The sequence below is a fragment of the Mustela lutreola genome, chromosome 17, assembly GCF_030435805.1.
Source record: "Mustela lutreola isolate mMusLut2 chromosome 17, mMusLut2.pri, whole genome shotgun sequence".
NCBI lineage: Eukaryota > Metazoa > Chordata > Mammalia > Carnivora > Mustelidae > Mustela > Mustela lutreola.
Window position 1 is genome coordinate 33789595 of NC_081306.1, and position 20154 is coordinate 33809748.

At 41.0% G+C, this 20154-nt stretch overlaps 1 protein-coding gene across 1 annotated transcript in view; it reads left to right on the forward strand.

Moving 5' to 3' along the window:
* The window catches only part of LOC131820058 (uncharacterized), a 67940-nt gene that overhangs the window by 36729 nt on the left and 11057 nt on the right, over positions 1-20154 (forward strand). The window contains exons 5-10 of the mRNA XM_059155541.1: positions 9406-9427; positions 11158-11246; positions 11475-11549; positions 12490-12553; positions 12720-12846; positions 15456-15557. Of these exons, the coding sequence (XP_059011524.1) occupies positions 9406-9427; positions 11158-11246; positions 11475-11549; positions 12490-12553; positions 12720-12846; positions 15456-15557 (479 nt within the window). The remainder of the gene's footprint in view (positions 1-9405; positions 9428-11157; positions 11247-11474; positions 11550-12489; positions 12554-12719; positions 12847-15455; positions 15558-20154) is intronic.

The window sequence follows — 20154 nt, forward strand, 5'->3', positions numbered from 1 at the left end:
TTATCCTTCTTTCAATGTTTTGATTTTCCTGGATCTTGATTAGGTAACTCCATTAATTTCAGACAATCCTCTGTCATTATTCCTTCAAATAGCTCTCCGTCCACTCTCCTATAGGAATAGGTATTCCTGTTATGTGTGTGTTACACATTTTGTAATGACCTATCAGTCTTGGGTTTTCTGTGTTGTCTGTGTAATTTTTGTCTTTGTGTTTCTCTTTTGGAAGTTTCTTTCCTGTCAATGATTCTTTCCTCTGGTTTATTTTGAGTCTCTTCATGAAGCCAGAGCAAGCACTCTTGATTTTTATAATGGTGTTGTTTTCTTTCTAGACAACATGTTACAATCTTAGGGCTTCCTATCTCTGCCCACATTTACCATCTCTTCTTCCTCTTGTGCACTTTTCCCTCAGACCCAGTATCTTACATCAAAGAGACTTGAAAGTCCAGCCTGCTCTCCCCATCACTTCTGCCACAGGAAGTGTGATTCTCGTGCTTGCTGTCATGGTTTTTACCTGCAGCATGCCTTGTAGGGTTGTGTTGAAAGCTAGATACTGTGTCCTGCTGAAGGAAGGGACGTAAGTGGGAGTTAGGGTGAGGTTTTCTGCTTCTCTGGCTCGGAGTTAGATTGAGGTCCTCGCCGGTGAGACAGGGAGGAGATGGCACTGGAGTTGATGATTTCCCTCACCTCTGTGGCTGAGTCTTTGGGAAACCCCCATTTAGACTCTGGAGACATAGTTTCATTTGAGGGCAGACCTTTGTAAGAAGAAAGAACTCTTTTGAGTTTCTTTCTCCGTGGGACTATTCCCCCTCTCCCTCACAATGGAGAAAACTTCCCTTCAAAGAGAAAAGAAAAATATTATATATTTGGTGTAGCCATTGACCTTTCCACTTCCCCTGCCCATGGGGCTGGTGACATAGGCCACAGGAGCTCAGAGGTTCCTAATCAACATGTGAAATCAAAGGAATAACCATGGCTTTCTGATTTCCCTCCTCTGATGCACTCTCCCCAACAACATACTATGACTGGTTTATTGATAGCATGGTGATATTCCAATATCCTGGCAAGATTTGCAGGTTGGCCCCAGCCTCTCATCATCCTGTAAACCTTTTAAAACAGGAAATATGTTTATGGTGTCAAAGTGAGGTCTTGCCTAGGTGTTGTTGAGCTATAATAACATGAGGGTGACTCAAATCTGAATTGCCTCACTTCCCTTTTTGGAACCATCAGCTGTCATTTCTGTCATGGCTTATGCTTCTTCTCATAATGGGCCACTCTTTACCTCATCTGATGGCTTTCACTTCTTTTTGATGACACTGCATTTAAACAGTCTGGGAAACTGCATAGCACCTGATATGTCATAACTGTGTGTGAATTCAGCAAACAGCCAACTCTTTGTAAGGTTTCAAGATAGCTTTGTAGAGAAGGAAAGAGGTGGCATATCCTTGACACAGCCTTTGCTCCCGTGCCTGCCTGCCTGCCTTCTTTCCTCCTTCCTTCCATTTTCTTTCTTTCAGTATTTTAAAATAATCCCAAATTCTGTACTTCAGTGCAGATACTGGGTTGCAAAAATGTGAGGGAAATATACAAAGTGAAATAAGTCCAGTGGATAAAGTCAATTATCCTTTGGTTTCACTTATTTGTGGAACATAAGGAATAGCATAGGAAATATTTGGAGAAGGAAGGGAAAAATGAATCGGGGGGGAAGAGTCAGAGGGGGAGATGAACCATGAGAGACTATGGACTCTGGGAAGCAATCTGAGGGTTTTAGAGGAGAGGTGTATGAGGAGCCTGGTGATGGGTAATAAGGAGGTTACCTATTTCATGGAGCACTGGGTGTTATACACAAACAGTGTATCCTGGAACACTACATCAAAAACTAATGACAGAAGGGACAAGATGGCGCGGGAAAGTAGGAAGAGGCACCTTTTCAACCTGTACTCTAAAGCGAGCTGATTACCTACCAAAGAACTCTGATCACCTATGAAATCAGCATGAGATCAGAATTTTACACATCTGGATCTCAACAGGGGCAGAAGACGCCAATGGGCAGGTAAAGCAGAGTGGGAAAGGCGGACTGATATTGCAAGATAAACAAAAGGGGGAGGGAGCCACCAGAACTGACCATTTGGAAAGTAATACCCTAATACGAGCGAGCGTGCCCAGTGTCTGGGGACCAGCATTAACTTGGAGACTGGTTGAAAGCACTCCAAAAGAGCAAAGGAACGTGGGGGGTAAATTGTTGGAATCGGGGCAGCTAGGGACAGGGGCTTAAGTCCTCGGTCCCAGGACAGCCTCCCCTGCATCTGAGCCAGAGAGAGTGTGACAAAGAAACCAGATCTTGGTCCCAGAGCCGCCAGCAAACCCGAGATTGCGTTGGTTCTGGCTCCTGTAAGGGGTTGGGAGCCACACAGAATGGCAGAATGTGTGAGCCCTGCTACAGAGCTTCTAATGTGCATGTCCCTCATCCTTCCCTGAGAGAGGTACAAAGGCCCAGCCAGCGCTCTTTGATATGCGCCATTGTTTCAGAGCCTAACAAAGGCACCCCAAACTCTCCCAGGAGAGAGGTGCTGGAAGGCCCAGCCTGGTGCTTTTGGACCTGCACCCGTTCTCAGAGCCTGAGACGTGCAAGCGACCCACAGCCTCCCCCCAAAAGAGGTGCATGCAAGCCAGGTGCTCTTAGACCTAGAAAGACTAGGCACTCCCAGCCTGGACCAGCGGGAAAATCTCAGTGTGCGATCCATGCTTAGGACCTCTCTGGCGGTCTGGAGATCCCAGACAGACGCCGCTGCCATGCTTTTGGGTACAAGCAGAAGATCCTGCATCCCCAGGAACCGTGACTCAGAACCTACTCTGCCAGCAGCCAAGGGGAAGTTTATATGGGCTCTGCAACACCCACAGAACAGACTGAGGCTTCTCTCTGAGGGACGTCAGGGTACAGTTTGCTTTCCTCTAAACTTACAAAAACCATCAAAACAGGTTAAGGCGAGAGGGGGGTAAAAGGTGAAGAAACATAAAAAGCTCCAGAGAACAAAAGCCTGAAAAAACCAGTTTCCTCAGAGCCCACCCCCTAGACAGGGACTGGAGGACTTAATTCAGGGAATATTACTGACTGAAAACCAACGTGGCAGGCACCTCCCCAAGAAAACAAACCAGGAAAGAAAAAAAAAAAAAAAGACTGCAAGAGAACCACCACCACTACTTCATAGGAAAACTTTTATTTTTAATTTGTTCCCACTATTCTGGCTCATTTTTTGTATATAGATAATTGTTTAACCCATTTACCATCACAGAGAGCTGTCCAGCACATGAAATTCCATAATAAATTTCCAACCTAAACTTTTTGTTGCATACACCTGTGTTTCTCTTTTGCACTTCTTTTTTTTGAATTTTTAAAATTTTTAGTTTAGCTGAGTTTATTCCTTTTTTATTTTTATTTTCTAATATTCATATAGAGTTAAACTTCAAAGAAATCCCCATTATCCAATCAATACTACCCCTAGAGGTAAACCATTTTTAATCCCTTTATCCTAGGAAAGTTGAGTCCTTTAACAAAGATATCAATTACATCCAGCAAGGATCAAAACAACCTTCCTTGCCCACACAGAGAATTTATAACCACTCTCCCATCTTTTTCTTCCACCAGTGTTTCTGTGTTTTTGTGTTTGTCCTGATAGTATATAAATCTTACACTTGGGGTTCTTTTCAACAAGGTTATTCCTGTATTTGCATATATTTACATATTTTTCTCTTGTTATATACTTTTATCAGTCTTTCTGTTTGTCTTTTGTTTGTATACCTCATAAATCTTTCCTTGGGGCGCATTTGGGCTGAACCTTCTCTTTCATCTTCCCTTTCTTTCCTGTCTCTCTCTATCTCCTATTTTTTTCTTTTTCTTGTCTTTTTTCTCTCATTTTGGTGGGGAATCCTGATTGCTCAGAAGTGTTACAGAGTGCACCCTGACTGCACCACGGTCGATATATCCAGCTACATCTGTTCAGTCATCTCTCACCAAAATTACTAGGAGGAGGAATCCCAACAGAGAAAAATACAGAGGATGGACCTTCCACAACAGAGCTAAGGGCTATCAACATAGACAATATGTCGAAAAGAGAATTCAGGCTAACATTTATCCAGGCAATAGCTAGGTTGGAGAAAGCCATGGATGACCAAACGGAATTGAATAGGGCCGTGCTGAAAGGGACCAGACAGGATGGTCACAATGTTAGGGCAGAGTTAAAAGTTACCAGGGCTGATGTTCACAATGCTCTCAGTGAGTTCCAATCTAATCTAAATTTTCTCAAACCTAGGGTAACTGAGACAGAAGATAGAATTAGTGATCTGGAAAACAAACAGAGAGAAAGATCAAGAGGAAGCCTGGAACAAACAGATTAGAAACCACAAAAACAGAATCAGGGAAATAAATGATGCCATTAAACGTTCCAACGTCAGAATTATTGGAATTCCTGAAGGGGAGGAGAAAGAAAGAAGTCTAGAGGATATAGTGGAACAAGTCCTTCATGAAAATTTCCCAATCTAGTGAATAGAACCAGCATTCATGTACTAGAGGCCAAATGTTCTCCACCCAAGATTATAGATTCCAGAAAAACATCAAGACACCTGATAGTCAAATTGAGGAATCATAATTGTAGGTATAATCTCTTGAATGCCGCTAGCACTAAGAGGCTCCTTACTTACAGAGGAAAGCTCATGAGAATAGTATTAGACCTGTCCACAGAGACCTGGCAAGCCATAAAGGGCTGGCAAAATATTCAGGGCACTAAATGAGAATAATATGCAGCCAAGAATACTTTATCCAGCAAGACTGACATTCAAAATGGATGGAGAGATAAAGAGATTTCAAAACCGGCTAGGCTTAAAAGATTATGCAACCACCAAGCCAACGCTGCAGGAAATCTTAAGGGGGGAGTTCTAGAAAAGAGGAAAATTCCTAAGAATAGTATTGAACAGAAATATAGAGACAATCTACAGGAAGAAAGCCTTAAAAGGTAGCACGATGTCAATAAAAACATATCTATCAATATAACTCTCAATGAAAATGGCCTAAATGCTCCCATAAAATGGCAAAGGGTTGCAGATTAGATAAAACAATAGGACCCATCCATATGTTGTCTACAAGAGACCCATTTTGAACCTAAAGATGCACCCAGTCTGAAAGTGAAGGGATGGAGAAGCATCTTTCATGCCAATGGGCCTCAAAAGAAGGATGGGTAGCAATTCTCATATCAGATAATGAGATTTTAAACTAAAGACTGTAGTCAGAGATACATAAGGACACTACATAATCCTTAAAAGAACTAACCACCAAGATGATCTAACAATTGTAAATATCTATGCCCCCAATATGGGAGCAGCCAATTACACAAGAAAACGGTTAATCAAGATAAAGAGTCATATTGATATGAATACATTAATAGTAGGAGATCTTAACGTGCCTCTCTCAGAAATAGACAGATCATCGAAACAGAAAATCAATAAAGAAACAAGAGCACTGAATGACACATTGGACCAGATGGACCTCATAGATATATACAGAACATTCCACCCTAAAACAACAGAATACTCATTCTCCTCAAGTGCACGTGGAACCTTCTGAAGAATAAACCACATACTGGGTCACAAATCAGGACTCAACTGATACCAAAAGACTTAGATGATTCCCTGCATATTCTCAGATCACAATGCTTTGAAACTGGAGATCAATCACAAGGAAAAGTTCCGAAGGAACTCAAATAACTGGAAGCTAATGACCACCCTGCTTAAGAATGCTTGGATCAACCAGGAGATCAAAGAAGAACTGAAACAATTCATGGGAACGAATGAGCATGAAGACATTTTGGTCCACAACCTATGGGATACAGCAAAGGTGGTCCTAAGGGGGAAATACATAGCCACCCAAATCTCCATCAAAAAAATTGAAAATTCCAGAACACAGCAGCTGTCTCTACACCTTAAAGAAATGAAGAATCAACAACAAATCAAACCAACTCCACACATAAAACGGAAATCATCAAGATTAGAGCTGAGATCAATGAGGTAGAAACCAGAGATACAGTAGAACGTATCAATGAAACTAGAAGCTGGTTTTTGGAAGAATCAATAAGATCGATAAACCATTGGTCACACTAACCCAAAAGAAAAGAGAGAAAGCCGAAATTCATAAAATTATGAATGAAAAGGGAGAGATCACAATAAACACCAACGCAGTAGAAACAATCATCAGAAGTTATTATCAACAGTTTATATGCCAATAAGCTTAGCAACCTAGATGAAATGGATGCATTCCTGGAAAACTATAAACTCCCAAAATTGAACCAGGAATAATTCAACAACCGGAATAGACCGATGTCTAGTAATGAGATTGGAGCAGTGATCAAAAATCTCCCAAAAACAAGAGTCCAGGTCCTGACGGATTCCCAGGGGAATTCTACCAAACTTTCAAGGAAGAAATAACACCTATTCTCCTGAAACTGTTTCAAACAATTGAAGCCAAAGGAAAACTTCCAGATTCGTTCCATGAAGCCAGCATTACCCTGATTCCCAAACCAGGCAAAGACGCTACCAAAAAGGAGAATTTCAGATCAATATCACTGATGAATATGGATGCTAAGATTCTCAGCAAGATCTTAGCAAACAGGATCCAACAGCTTTTTAAAAAGATTGTCCACTATGACGAGGTGGGATTTATCCCTTAGCTACAAGGATAATTCAACATTTGCAAATCAATCAATGTGATAGAACAAATTAGTATGAGAAGAGAGAAGAACCACATGGTCCTCTCAATCGATGCAGAAAAAGCATTTGACAAAATCTAGCATCCGATGCATTAAAACGCTTCAAAGTATAGGGATAGAGGGAACATTCCTGAACTTCATCAAATCTATCTATGAAAGACCCACAGCAAATATCATCCTCAATGGGAAAAAGCTTGCAGCCTTCCCGTTGAGATCAGGAACACGACAAGGTTGACAACTCTCACCACTCTTGTTCAACATAGTATTAGAAGTCCTAGCAACAGTAATCAGACAACAAAGAGAAAAAAAAGGTATCCAATTTGGCAATGAAGAAGTAAAACTCTCTCTCTGTGCGGATGACATGATTCTTTATATGGAAAACCCAAAGACCCCACCCCCAAACTACTAGAACTCATACACCATTCAGTAATGTGGCAGGATACAAAGTCAATGTACAGAAATCAGTGGATTTCTTATACACTAACAATGAAAATACATAAAGGGAAATTAGAGAACTGATTCTATCTACAATATCACCAAGAACCATAAGATACCTGGGAATAAACCTAATCAAAGAGGTAAAGGATCTGTACTCGAGAACTACAGAACACTCAAGAAAGAAATTGAAGAAGACACACAAAGATGGAAGACCATTCCATGCTCTTGGATCAGAAGAATAAACATTGTTAAAATGTCTATACTGCCTAGAGCAATCTATACTTTTAATGCCATTCCAATCCAAATTTCACCAGTATTCTTCAAATACCTGGAGCAAATTATCCAAAAATTTAAATGGAATCAGAAGAGACCCTGAATCGCTAAGGAAATGTTGAAAAACAAAAATAAAATGTGGGGCATCACGTTACCTGATTTCAAGCTTTACTACAAAGCTGTGATCACCAAGGCAGCATGGTACTGGCATACAAACAGACACATAGACCAGTGGAACAGAGTAGAGAGCCCCGATATTGACCCTCAACTCTATGGACAAATAATCTTTGACAAAGCAGGAAAAAATATACGGTGGTAAAAAGACAGTCTCTTCAATAAATGGTGCTGGGAAAACTGGGCAGCTATATGTAGAAGAATGAAACTCGACCATTCTCTTATACCATACACAAATATAAACTCAAAATGGATAAATGACCTCAACGTGAGACAGGAATCCATCCGAATCCTAGAAGAGAACATAGGCAGTAATCTCTTCGATATCAGCCACAGCAACTCCTTTCAAGATATGTCCCCAAAGGCAAAGGAAACAAAAGCCAAAATAAACTTGGGACTTCAGCAAAATCAAAAGCTTCTGCAGAGCAAAGGAAGCAGTCAATAAAACACAGAGACAACACACGGAATGGGAGAAGATATTTGCAAATGACAGTACAGACAAAAGGTTGATATCCAGGATCTACAAAGAACACCTCAAACTCAACACACACAAAATAGATAATCATATCAAAAAATGGGCAGAAGGTATGAACATACACTTCTCCAATGAAGTCATACAAATGGCTATCAGACACATGAAAAAATGTTCATCATCACTAGCACTCAGGGAGATTCAAATTAATACTACATTGAGATATGGCCAAAATTAACCAAACGGGAAACAATATGTGTTGGAGGGGATGTGGAGAAAGGGGAACCCTCTTCCATTGTTGGTGGGAATGCAAGTTGGTGCAGCCTCATTAGAGAACAGTGTGGACATTCCTTAAGAAATTAAAAATAGAGCTTCTCTATGACCTGCCATTGCACTACTGGATATTTACCCCAAAGATACAGATGTAGTGATAAGAAGGGCCATCTGTACCCCAGTGTTTATAGCAGCAATGGCCACAGTTGCCACACTGTGGAAAGAACCAAGATGCCCTTCAATGGACGAATGGATAAGGAAGATGTGGTTCATATACACTATGGAGTATTATGCCTCCATCAGAACGGACGAATACCCAGCTTTTTTAGTAACATGGATGGGACTGGAGGAGATTATGCTGAGTGAAATAATGCTGAGTCAGTTATCATATGGTTTCACTTATTGGTGGAGCATGGTGGACATGGGGAGTTAGGAGAAGGGAGTTGGGGGAAATTGGAAGGGGAGTTGAACTATGAGAGATTATGGACTCTGAAAAACAATCTGAGGGGTTTTAAGTCTTGGGGTTGGGAGGTTGGGGAAACCAGGTGGTGGGTATTAGAGAGGGCTTGGATTGCATGGAGCACTGGGTGTGGTACAAAAACAAAGAATACTGTTAGGCTGAAAATAAATAAAAAATTAAAAAAACAAGAAAACAAAAAATAATGACAGACTGTGTAGTGACTAACATAAAAAACAGCTAGGGAAATAATGAATTAAAGGATATCTTTTCAATGTCTGCATGATCCCTTGTCAAAATTGAAGAGGTTGAACATTCATTGAATAGAATTTGGGGGCAAAAATAAGTTAAACACAACTTGTGCTCGTTATCATAAATTGATTGTAAACCATGATGACTTCATCAGAAATTCTAATTTTATCTTCCTTTTTAATCCTGTGAATTCATGCTGCTAAGCAAAGTGATTGTTGTCATATCTTTGGATTATAATTGTGGTACTATCTGTACTATAGATTATTACTCATAATATGTTTTGTCATCCAGCTTATCTTTGTTTCTTCCTCTCTTAGATAAAGCCTCGACAATACGAAGGTAAGATTTGGGGCTTCAGTTTTCTTTGCCAAAAATTCTCAGTACCCGTATTTGATGTGTGTTTAATTTGATGAGGGATAAGTATGGTGACTTCTGATGTCTCACTGACTTAAGTCTTGAAAATGCTTCTCTTCCCCATGTGGAGTCTAAGTGGCAGTGTGGAGGGAGTTGCCATCTCTAAGAGACCAGGAGAAGGAACTCTTCGTGGGACTAGGGAAAATACAAGGTGTAATTTTGCAGAGACATGTTTAGGAGGCAAGTGATGATGACAGCGTGAGGTCTGGAGTGAGTACTTCACCATGAGCTGGCTCTTGGTGAAATGTCAAGAGGAGAAAACTCTCTGAGTCTAGCAAAATGGCTACACATAGGGAAGAAGGCAGATATTGCCATGCAGAGCGTGTGTTACAGGAGAGAAGTAAACTGTGGTTTTAAGTCTGAAGTGGAGGGGTTATTGCCTGCCAGGGGAGAATGAATGGAATAAAGCCTGTGCCAGCGGGGATAATGGATAGTGTGTGGGGATCATGGATTGTGGTGATTCCATGGTGCTGGCTGTGGACGGCCTGGGTGGCCACCTGGCACTTAGGAAACCATTGAATGTCGTTGTTCGTTGTTGTGAGTGTGGAAGTGGTTCTGGTGAGAAGAGAGGTCTCAGAGCAGGAGAGCACTCACAGTGGGTCAGGAGAAGAGAAGTTTGCACTTTGAGGCAAGATGAGAGAATTATTTTTTAAGAGATTCTATTTATTCACTAGATATATATAGAGAGAGAGCACAAGCTGGCAGAGTGGGAGGCAGACAGAGAGGGAGAAGCAGGTCCTTGCTGAGCAGAGAGTTGGATGTGGGATGTGATCCCAGGACCCAGGATCCTGATCCCAGCAGAAGGCAGACCCTTAACCAACTGAGCCACCCAGGTGCCCCACGATGAGAAAATTAAGTGGCTCTTAGAGGAGTCTGTGTTCTAGACCTTACAAGTGTTATGCAGCTGCCATCAGTCTCCTCATGAGTGTTGTTTTCCTTTAAAGGTGGAGGGTAACATTCTCCTGTTGTGATGAAAAAAGCTTGTCTTCTCAGGCTTGTGCATTATCCAGGACCTCCGAAGACTCTCTGTAACGTGGAGATTGTACCCAAATGTGTGTATAGCAGAGAACTGGTCCTCCAGAGCCCCCAGCCTGGGGTCCATGAAAGGCGATCTGGGAGCAGCAGAAAGTTTCTGAAGGCCTGTGAGTTGTCACTCACCTGACATCTTGAGCTTTCCTTGTGTGGAATTCCAAGTAGGACCTGGAAGTGGACCATCCACTGAGCAGGAACAATGTATAGTTTTGCTCATTATGTGTTGTTTGCAGGGACCTGCTTTTGTATCTATCTGAATCACTGGAGGAGAGAGATGTTAGTTGCTAGGATGCTTGATTTTTCGGTCACATCTCTGGCGATGACATTAGCATATGCAAGGTTTGAATTTTCCAAGAATGGTGCTTACAGGTGGGAGAAAAATGAGAAAGCTTTCGATTGTTTCTTTTTTTATGTTTGAAAAACATTTTAAGTAGGAATCTCACTGATATAGAATGTCTTAGGTTTCAAATGCTGCTACAACATGCTTCCTTCAGGCACAATGGGAATGCTAGCAAGTTAGTGACACCCAAATGTCAGAGAATGGACTCTGGTGCTAATATATTTGAATTATTCAATGTCGCTGTTTTTGCTAATTATCTTAAAATTCTTTTTTCTCCTTTCAGTTACTTTAGACCAAATCAAGATGAAGATTAATAACCTTAAAAACGAAAACAGGGATCTTGAAAAAAACATAGCGAGTTGGGAGGAGAAGGTATGTGTGCCCTTTCAAATATTTTTTTGTGATTTCATATTGATTACTTACCCTCTGGTAGTTCATTCTATCGATCTATATCATGCAACCCAGAAATGGTCCTTGAGTAAGAGAAGCTTCACAAATGTAGAGTACTGCCTCTTTCTTTGTCACAAAAGGAGAGGCACAAATATAGGTTTCTTTAACATGCTATTTTGGACTTCTGATTCTTTTTCATATTTTTTGTAGGCCAGGGAAGCAAAGAAGCAAGCAGAAACGAAGAGAGAACATAAGCGTTCCCTTGCTGGAGTACGTAAATTAAAAGTAAGACTCCTTTCTTTGTCTGAATTGTGTTCTAACAGCAGAAATAAAAGTAATAAAATATTATTATTATTATTAAAATTATTATTATTTCAAAGATTGATTTGAGAGAAGGAAAGAGTGAGGGGAGGGGGTCTGAAGGAGACAGAGAGAGAATGCCAAGCTGACACCGTGCCGAGTGTTTCGCCTGATGCGGGGATCAATCCCATGACCCTGAGATCAGGACTTGAGGCAAACGAAAGCAGGAGTCAGACACTCCACAGACTGGGCCACCCAGGTGCAACCCAGGTGCCCCAAGGAATGAATCACTGTTACTCATTCAATATGTTTTCTTGAAGGAGAACATCAAAAAGGTGGAAGAGATTAATGAAAATTTGAAGGACTCCCTTCATTGTAAACAGGCTCTCTTACAAGCTCAGAGAGAAAAGAATATTAAGAATGTGGATGTGGTAAAAGTTAGGTGTTAGTTGTACTAGAATGTGGCTTGGGAGGCTTTTGATTTATTTGGGTGAGGTGAGTGCAGTGTACTCCTGTGCTGTTTGCGCAGTAGAGCGTGGGCATCTGGGAACAGGAACCTCTACTGAACCGTGAACTGTGATTTCACTTAGGACCACCCCGATGAGATTTGCAATTTCAAGGCCTAGGAAGTATGGTCTATTTCACAGCTGGGTAATCATCACATCATTCAGCGCTGCCCTCCAAGTTACATAGAAAATCCCACAAAATACGTGAGCAGTGAAGGATGATAGCAAGCCCAATATGTATAGTAGAATATTATTTTATATCAGTTCCTCTAAGAAAGCCATTTGTGCGGTTTTTGACATGAACTAGGTTCTTTACTTGCCCCTTATTCCATTTATGCCTCAAGGGCTTTCTTTGTTGCCCTCCATGATCCTGTCCTGTTAGGTGCCCTCATATATCTTTTCTCAAATCTGTCTTAAAGGCCCAAGATGCACTGGCGGATCAAGAGTTGAGAGCCTTGACATCAAAAAACCAAGAACTGAAAGGTACTTTGTTTTGGGGGATGAAATCTCCATATGGTGGCAATGAGTTTGCATCGGGCAGGGAGAGAATGCCTTTCTGCCTTCACAGCCTTGCCCTTCTCCTTTCCCCATTGAAACCAAGTTCTCAAGTCATGGCACAAACATAGAAAATTAAACTCATCCTTTACAGAAAGGAAAACATTCCTGGAAGACCAGTGTAATGCCCTGAGTTCTAAAGAAGCAGAATTGAACCTGCTAAAGAAAAAATTGGATATGGTGGTGGAGTTCTCTGAAAACCGAAAACTGACTGCAGAAGAGTAAGCTATTGCTGTGTTGTCATAGATATTGTTGTATGAATTTTCGTGGCGGCCAGTATTTGGATCTTCTGGAATTGGATCTTTGTGTACTTTTGCCAAATGCATTCTGTAGAATTGTGCCTGCCCTTCCTGTCTTGATTTGTGTAACCTGAATGTTCCTTTCTGTTCTAATGACTTGCCACATGTTATTGTGTGATTCATTGGGGAAGAAGGGGGAAGGTACCAGCATTAATCACTTTGATACGTGGATCCCCTCTGGATCAGTCTACATTTCCCTTTCATTTTAACTCTCATCACATGCTCTGACCACTCCTGCATTAGGTCCATTTCTTGTTCAGTATGAGACTTGGGTCCAGAACATGGAGAGAAAAATGGAATTCTCTTCCTGCAGAAACAGGGAAAGTTTCTTTGTGGAAAGTGTGCTGGGGCTCCAACAATACTGGGTCCCTTTATCTGGTGTACCAACTGAGATCATTCGCTGCAGCCCAATACCTTAGAAGGCCAGGGTATTTCCTGACCACCTGATTTTCTTTTTTTTTTTTCTATCTTTCTTTCTTTCTTTCTTTTTTTCTTTCTTTCTTTCTAAGAGATTTTATTTATCTATTTGACAGAAAGAGACACAGCGCGAGAGAGATCACAAGCAGGGGGAGTGTGAGAGGGAGAAGCAGGCTTCCCGCCGAACAGGGAGTCCAGTGTGGGGCTCTATTGCAGGACCCTGGGATCATGACCTGTACCAAATACTTTTAAGCAGATAATTACTGAGCCATCCTGGTGCCCCTCCACACGATTTTCTAGGTGTATGTCTCTTGGATCCCAACCAAAGCCTACAGTTTCACTAAGTCTCATCTTTGCTGGCTGGATGAGAGCTTCACTTGTTGCATTCCAACCTGTCCCCAAAAGGTTGCTTGTTCATTTACTTTGTATTCACTCGCCTGTTCTAGAATTCACTGATGTGTCCTCCGGAAACTGGCTCCCACTGCCAGGCTGGCTTTCTCCTAGGCTTCCTTCTTCTCCATCTGATTATCATGTTTCTTCATGTGCTCTTTAGAAATTGGGTGCATTCACTCACAATTTTGCTGTCTTGTCCAGTGTGTCCTTTTATTTCCCAGGAGAGATAAGGACGTTGGAGTCCCTCATTCATGTGGAAAAGCAAAACTGTTCCCTGTCTACCCTGGAGACTCAGCTTTGTGTTATTCCTTCCCACATCGGGGGTGGGGGCCACTCTCTCTCACAGGCACTTGGGTTCTGTTCATTGGTAAAGACCCACTCCCCTCACTCTTTCCTTCTCTCAAATCAATCTTTGAAATAATATTAATTTTAATAATAAGAATATTTCATTACTTTTATTTCTGCTGTTAGAACACAATTCAGGCAAAGAAAGGAGTCTTACTTTTAATGTACGTACTTCAGGAACTTCTTGGTGCAGGCCCAATGTCCTGACCACCTTTCTCTCTTCAACACCATATCCCTGAGCCACACACTGACTGCCGCTCCAGAAGACATTTGCTGAAGGATGGTTGAGAGACCAGAAGCAGATGCTCCTGTCCTTCTCTTTCTAGAACTTTTGTCTGTCCCTAAGTCTTTCTGCATGTGATTCTTGACAAGTGTCCTGTTGAAACCTTGTGAATGAACACCATGAACAAAAGAGTTGAGGGCAGCCCAGCAGACCAAACTTTCTAAGCATCACCGTTTGCTGCCTTCACCATCCATGAAGCTGGTTTTGGTCAAGAAGGTTGACTTGGGGGGCCTGGGTGGTTCAGTAGGTTAGAGCCTCTGCTTTCGGCTGAGTTCATGGTCCCCCTGGGATGGAGCCCAGCATTGGGTTCTCTGCTCAGTGGACAGCCTGCTTCCCCCCCCCCACCCTCTGCCTACCTCTCTGCATACTTGAGATCTCTCTCTCTCTCAAATAAATAAATAAAATCTTTTTTTTTTTTTTAAATAAAGGTAGAGTCACTGGAGTTGACAGATTTACATCTGAACTATGTTCCACTGAGATAACACCCTGAGTATGTGACAGTTCACATGGATTATATGAGGACATATTTTCGGCACTAAGATTGGCCTTTTCCTATACCAGGATCTTTCACAAGGGGCCAGGGGTTGTACTTCTAAAGCCTAGAGATGTGTGGGAGTGAGTTTCCATACCAGTGAAGCCATATTCTGGAAGTTCCTTTGGGCTGAATGTGGGGGCACAGCCTTGGTCTGAGGATCAGGGCTCCCCACAGAGACTAATGATGGGCCCCTATTCATCCTAATGAGTGTAGCTCGTCAGGCTTGGCTTTTCACTTTGAATTGAAATGAGCCTTCACCATCTCAAACCAAAGACGCATTCCAAGAGGGCACAGAGTGCAATATGATTTGGTGACATGGTGAATGAATTAAAGTAGACAAGTAAAAAGACAGCCCCGATTTCAGGGAGCTTGGCCAGCAGCAAAAGTTCGATGTTTCTTCAACCCTAAATGGGGCCTTCATTCATTTCCCTGTTGTGTTGTCAGTCTGTGCTTTTAGCAGGGACATTCCAACATAGGCCATCAAGTGTGCTAGAAGAATAAATGGCAAAAATTCAGGACCGTGGCTACTGGACAATGTATATATCTCTCCCATCTTAGGAAGCTAGAAGAGAAACTGTATGAATTGAATGCAACTAAGAATGAGCTGTTAGCTGCCGATAAATATCTGAAAGTAACTGAAGAAGAAATGGAGAAGTACAGGTAAGTTCAGACACTACATAATATTGGCTCCTGAAATGTTCCCTTTGGATTTTTTTTTTAAATTTTTTAATTTTCTTATAAACCTATGATGTATTCTTAGCCCCAGGGGTACAGGTCTGTTTTTCACCAGGCTTACACACTTCACAGCACTCACCATAGCTCATACCCTCCCCAGTGTCCATAACCCCACCATCCTCTCCCTACAACCTTCCCCCCAGCATCCCTCAGTTTATTTTGTGACATCTTGTTTCATTTATTCTTTTCCTACCCCACAACCCCCCACGTTGCATCTCCACTTCCTCATATCAGGGAGACCCTATGATAGTTGTCTTTATCCGGTCGACTTCTTTCGATAAGGATAATTCCCTCTAGTTCCATGCACGTCGTCGCAAATGGCAAGATATTTCTTTTGATGGCTTCATAGTATTCCACTGTATATATATATATACCACATCTTCTTTATCCACTCATTTGTTGATGGACATCTAGGTCCTTTCCGTAGTTTGGCTATTGTGGACATTGCTGCTATAAACATTCAGGTACACGTGGCCCTTCAGATCACTACGTTTGTATCATTAGGGTAAATAGCCAGTAGTGCAATTTCTGGGTCATAGGGTAGCTCTATTTTCAGCTTTTTGACAAACCACCATGCTGTTTTCCAGAGTTGGTTGCACCAGCTTAACATTTCCAACAAAAGTGTAAGAGTGTTCCTTTTTCTATGCATCCTCGCCAGCATCTGTCATTTCCTGACTTGTTAATCTTAGCCATTCTGACTAGTGTGAGGTGGTATCTCATTGTGGTTTTGATTTGAATTTCCCTGATGCCGAGTGATGTGGAGCAATTTTTCATGTGTCTGTTGGCCATCTGGATGTCTTTGCAGAAATGTCTGTTCATGTCCTCTGCCATTTCTTGATTGGATTATTTGTTCTTTGGGTGTTGAGTTTCCGAAGCTCTTTATAGATTTGGGATCCTACCCCTTTATCTGATATGTTGTTTGCAAATATCTTCTCCCATTCTGTCAGTGGTCTTTTGGTTTTGTTAACTGTTTCCTTTGCTGTGCAGAAGCTTTTGGTCTTGATGAAGTTCCAATAGTTTGTTTTTGCCTTTGATTTCCTCCCTTTTGATGACGATTCTAGGAAGAAGTTGCTGTGGTTGAGGTTGAAGATGTTGTTGCCTGTATTCTCCTCAAGGATTTTGATGGATTCCTTTCTCACATTGACGTCCTTCGTCCATTTTGAGTCTATTTTCCTGTGTAGTGTAAGGAAATGGTCCAGTTTCATTTTAATGCATGTGGCTGTCCAATTTTCCCAACACCATTTGTTGAAGAGACTGCCATTTGGACATTGGACGTTCTTTCCTGCTTTGTTGAAGATTAGTTGACCATAGAGTTGAGGGTGTATTTTTGGGTTCTCTCTTCTGGTCCATTGATCTATGTGTCAGTTTTTGTTCCAGTACCATTCTGTCTTGATGATGACAGCTTTGTAGCAGAGCTTGAATTCCAGAATTGTGATGCCACCAACTTTGGCTTTCTTTTTCAATATTGCTTTGGCTATTCGAGGTTTTTTCTGGTTCCATATAAATTTTAGGATTATTTGTTCCATTTCTTTGAAAGAAAAAAAAAAAGGATGGGATTTTGATAGGGATTGCATTAAATGTGTGAATTTCTTTAGGTAGCAAAGACATTTTCATAATATTGGTTTTTCCAATCCAGGTGCATGGAACCTTTTTCCATTTCTTTGTGTCTTCCTCAATTTCTTTCATGAGTACTTTAGAGTTTTCTTAGTATAGATTCTTTGCCTCTTTGCTTAGTTGTATTCCTAATTATCTTGTGGTTTTTGGTGCAGTTGTAAATGGGGTTGACTCCTTAATTTTCGTCCTTTTGTCTTGTTGTTGTGTAAAGCAATGCAACTGATTTCTGTGCATCGGTTTTATATCCTGACACTTTACTGAATTCCTGTACAAGTTCTAGCAGATTTGGAGTGAAGTCTTTTGGGGTTTCCACATATAGTATCATATCATCTGCAAAGAGTGAGAGTTTGACTTTTTTTTTTTTTTTTTTTTTTGCCGATTTGGATGTTTTTGATATCTTTTTGTTGTCTGATTGCTGAGGCGTGGACTTCTAGTACTATGTTGAATAGCAGTGGTGATAATGGACATCCCTGCCGTGTTCCTGACCTTAGCGGAAAAGCTCTCAGTTTTTCTCCATTGAGAATGATATTTGCAGTGGGTTTTCCATAGATGGCTTTGATAATATTGAGATATGTGCTCTCTATCCCTACACTTTGAAGTGTTCTGATGAGGAAGGAATGCTATACTTTGTCCAATGCTTTTTCAGCATCTATTGAGAGTATCATGTGGTTCTTGTTCTTTTCTTAATGTATTGTATCACATTAATTGATTTGCGGATGTTGAACCAACCTTGCAGCCCTGGAATAAATCCCACTTGGTGGTGGAGAATAATCGTTTTAATGTACTCTTGGATCCTATTGGCTAGTGTTTTGGTGAGAATTCTTGCATCTGTGTTCATCAAGGATATTGATCTGTAATTCTCTATTTGGATGGGATCCTTGTCTGGTTTGGGGATCAAGGTGATACAGGCCTCATAAAACGAGTTTGGAAGTTTTCCTACCATTTCAGTTTTTTGGAACAGTTTCGGGACAATAGGAATTAATTCTTCTTTAAATGTTTGATAGAATTCCCCTGGGAAGCAATCTGGCCCTGGGCTTTTATTTGTTTGGATATTTTTGATGACTATTTCAGTCTCCCTACTGGTTATGGGTCTGTTAAGGTTTTCTATTTCTTCCTGGCTCACTTGTGGTAGATAATATTGTCTCTACTAGTACACCCACTTCTTCCAGATTGTCAAATTTGTTGGCGAAGAGTTGCTCATAATATGTTCTTATAATTGTATGTATTTCTTTGGTGTTGGTTTGATTTCTCCTCTTTCATTTGTGATTTTATTAATTTGGGTCCTTTTTCTTTTCCTTTGATAGGTGTGGCCAGGGGTTTATCAATCTTATTAATTCTTTCAGAGAACCAGCTCCTAGTTTCATTGATTTGTTCTATTGTTTTGTTTATTTGTTTGTTTGTTTGTTTTGAAAGATTTTATGTATTTATTTGACAGAGAGAGAGATCACAAGTAGGCAGTAGGCAGAGAGGCAGGCAGAGAGAGGGAGGAGGAAGCAGGCTTCCCGCTGAGCAGAGAGCCCGATGCGGGGCTCGATCCTGGGACCCTGGGATCATGACCTGAGCCGAAGGCAGAGGCCCAACCCACTGAGCCACCCAGGCGCCCCTGTTTGTTTCTATTTCATTGATTTCTGCTCTGATCTTTATGATTTCTCTTCTCCTGCTGAGTTTAGGTTTTCTTTGGTGTTCTTTCTCCAGCTCCTTTAGGTGTAGGGTTAGGTTCTGTATTTGAGACCTTTCTTATTTCTTGAGAAAGGCTTGTATCGCTATATATTTTCCTCTCATCACTGCCTTTGCTGTGTCCCACAGATTTTGAACCATTGTGTTTTCATTGTCATTTGTTTCCATGAATTTTTTTTTCAATTCTTCTTTATTTTCCTGGTTGACCCGTCCATTCTTTAATAGGATGCTCTTTAGCTTCCTTTCTCTGTCATTTGAGTTCCTTCCAACTTTCCTCTTGTGATTGAGTTCTAGCTTCAGAGCTTTGTGGTCTGAAAATATGCAGGGGGTGATCGCAATCTTTTGATACCGGTTGAGGCCTGATTTATGACCCAGAATGTGATCTATTTTGGAGAATGTTCCATGTGCATTAGAGAAGAATACATATTGTTGCTTTGGGATGGAATGTTCTGAATACATCTGTGATGGTCCAGTGTGTCATTTAAGGCATTTATTTCCTTGTTCATCTTTCGCTTGCATGATCTGTCCATTTCAGTGAGGAGAGTGTTAAAGTCCCCTACTCTTCTTGTATTATTGTTGATGTCTTTCTTTGATTTTGTTATTAATTGGTTTATATAGTTGGCTGCTCCCATGTCAGGGGCATAGATATTTAAAATTGTTAGATCTTCTTGTTGGAGAGACCCTTTGAGTATAATATAGTGTCCTTCCTCATCTCTTTTATTATAGTCTTTGGCATAAAATCTAATTGATCTGATAGAAGGATTGCCACTCCAGTTTTCTTCTGATTTTCATTAGCATGGTAAATTGTTTTCCACACCCTCGCTTTAAATCTGGATGTGTCTTAGGGTCTAAAATGAGTTTCTTGTAGGCAGCATATGGTTGGGTATTGTTTTTTTATCCATTCTGATACCCTGTGTCTTTTGATTGGGGCATTTAACCCATTTACATTCAGGGGAACTATTGAGAGATATAAATTTAGTGCCCTTGTATTGCCTGTAAGATGACTGTTACTGTATGTTGTCTCTGTTCCTTTCTGATCTACAACTTTTAGGCTCTCTCTTTGCTTAGAGGACTACTTTCAATATTTTTTGTAGAGTTGGTTTGGTGTTTGCAAATTCTTTCAGTTTTTGTTTATCCTGGAATGTTTTTACCTCTCCTTCTATTTTCAATGATAGTCTAGCTGGATATAGTATTCTTGGCTGCATATTGTTCTCATTTATTGCTCTGAATA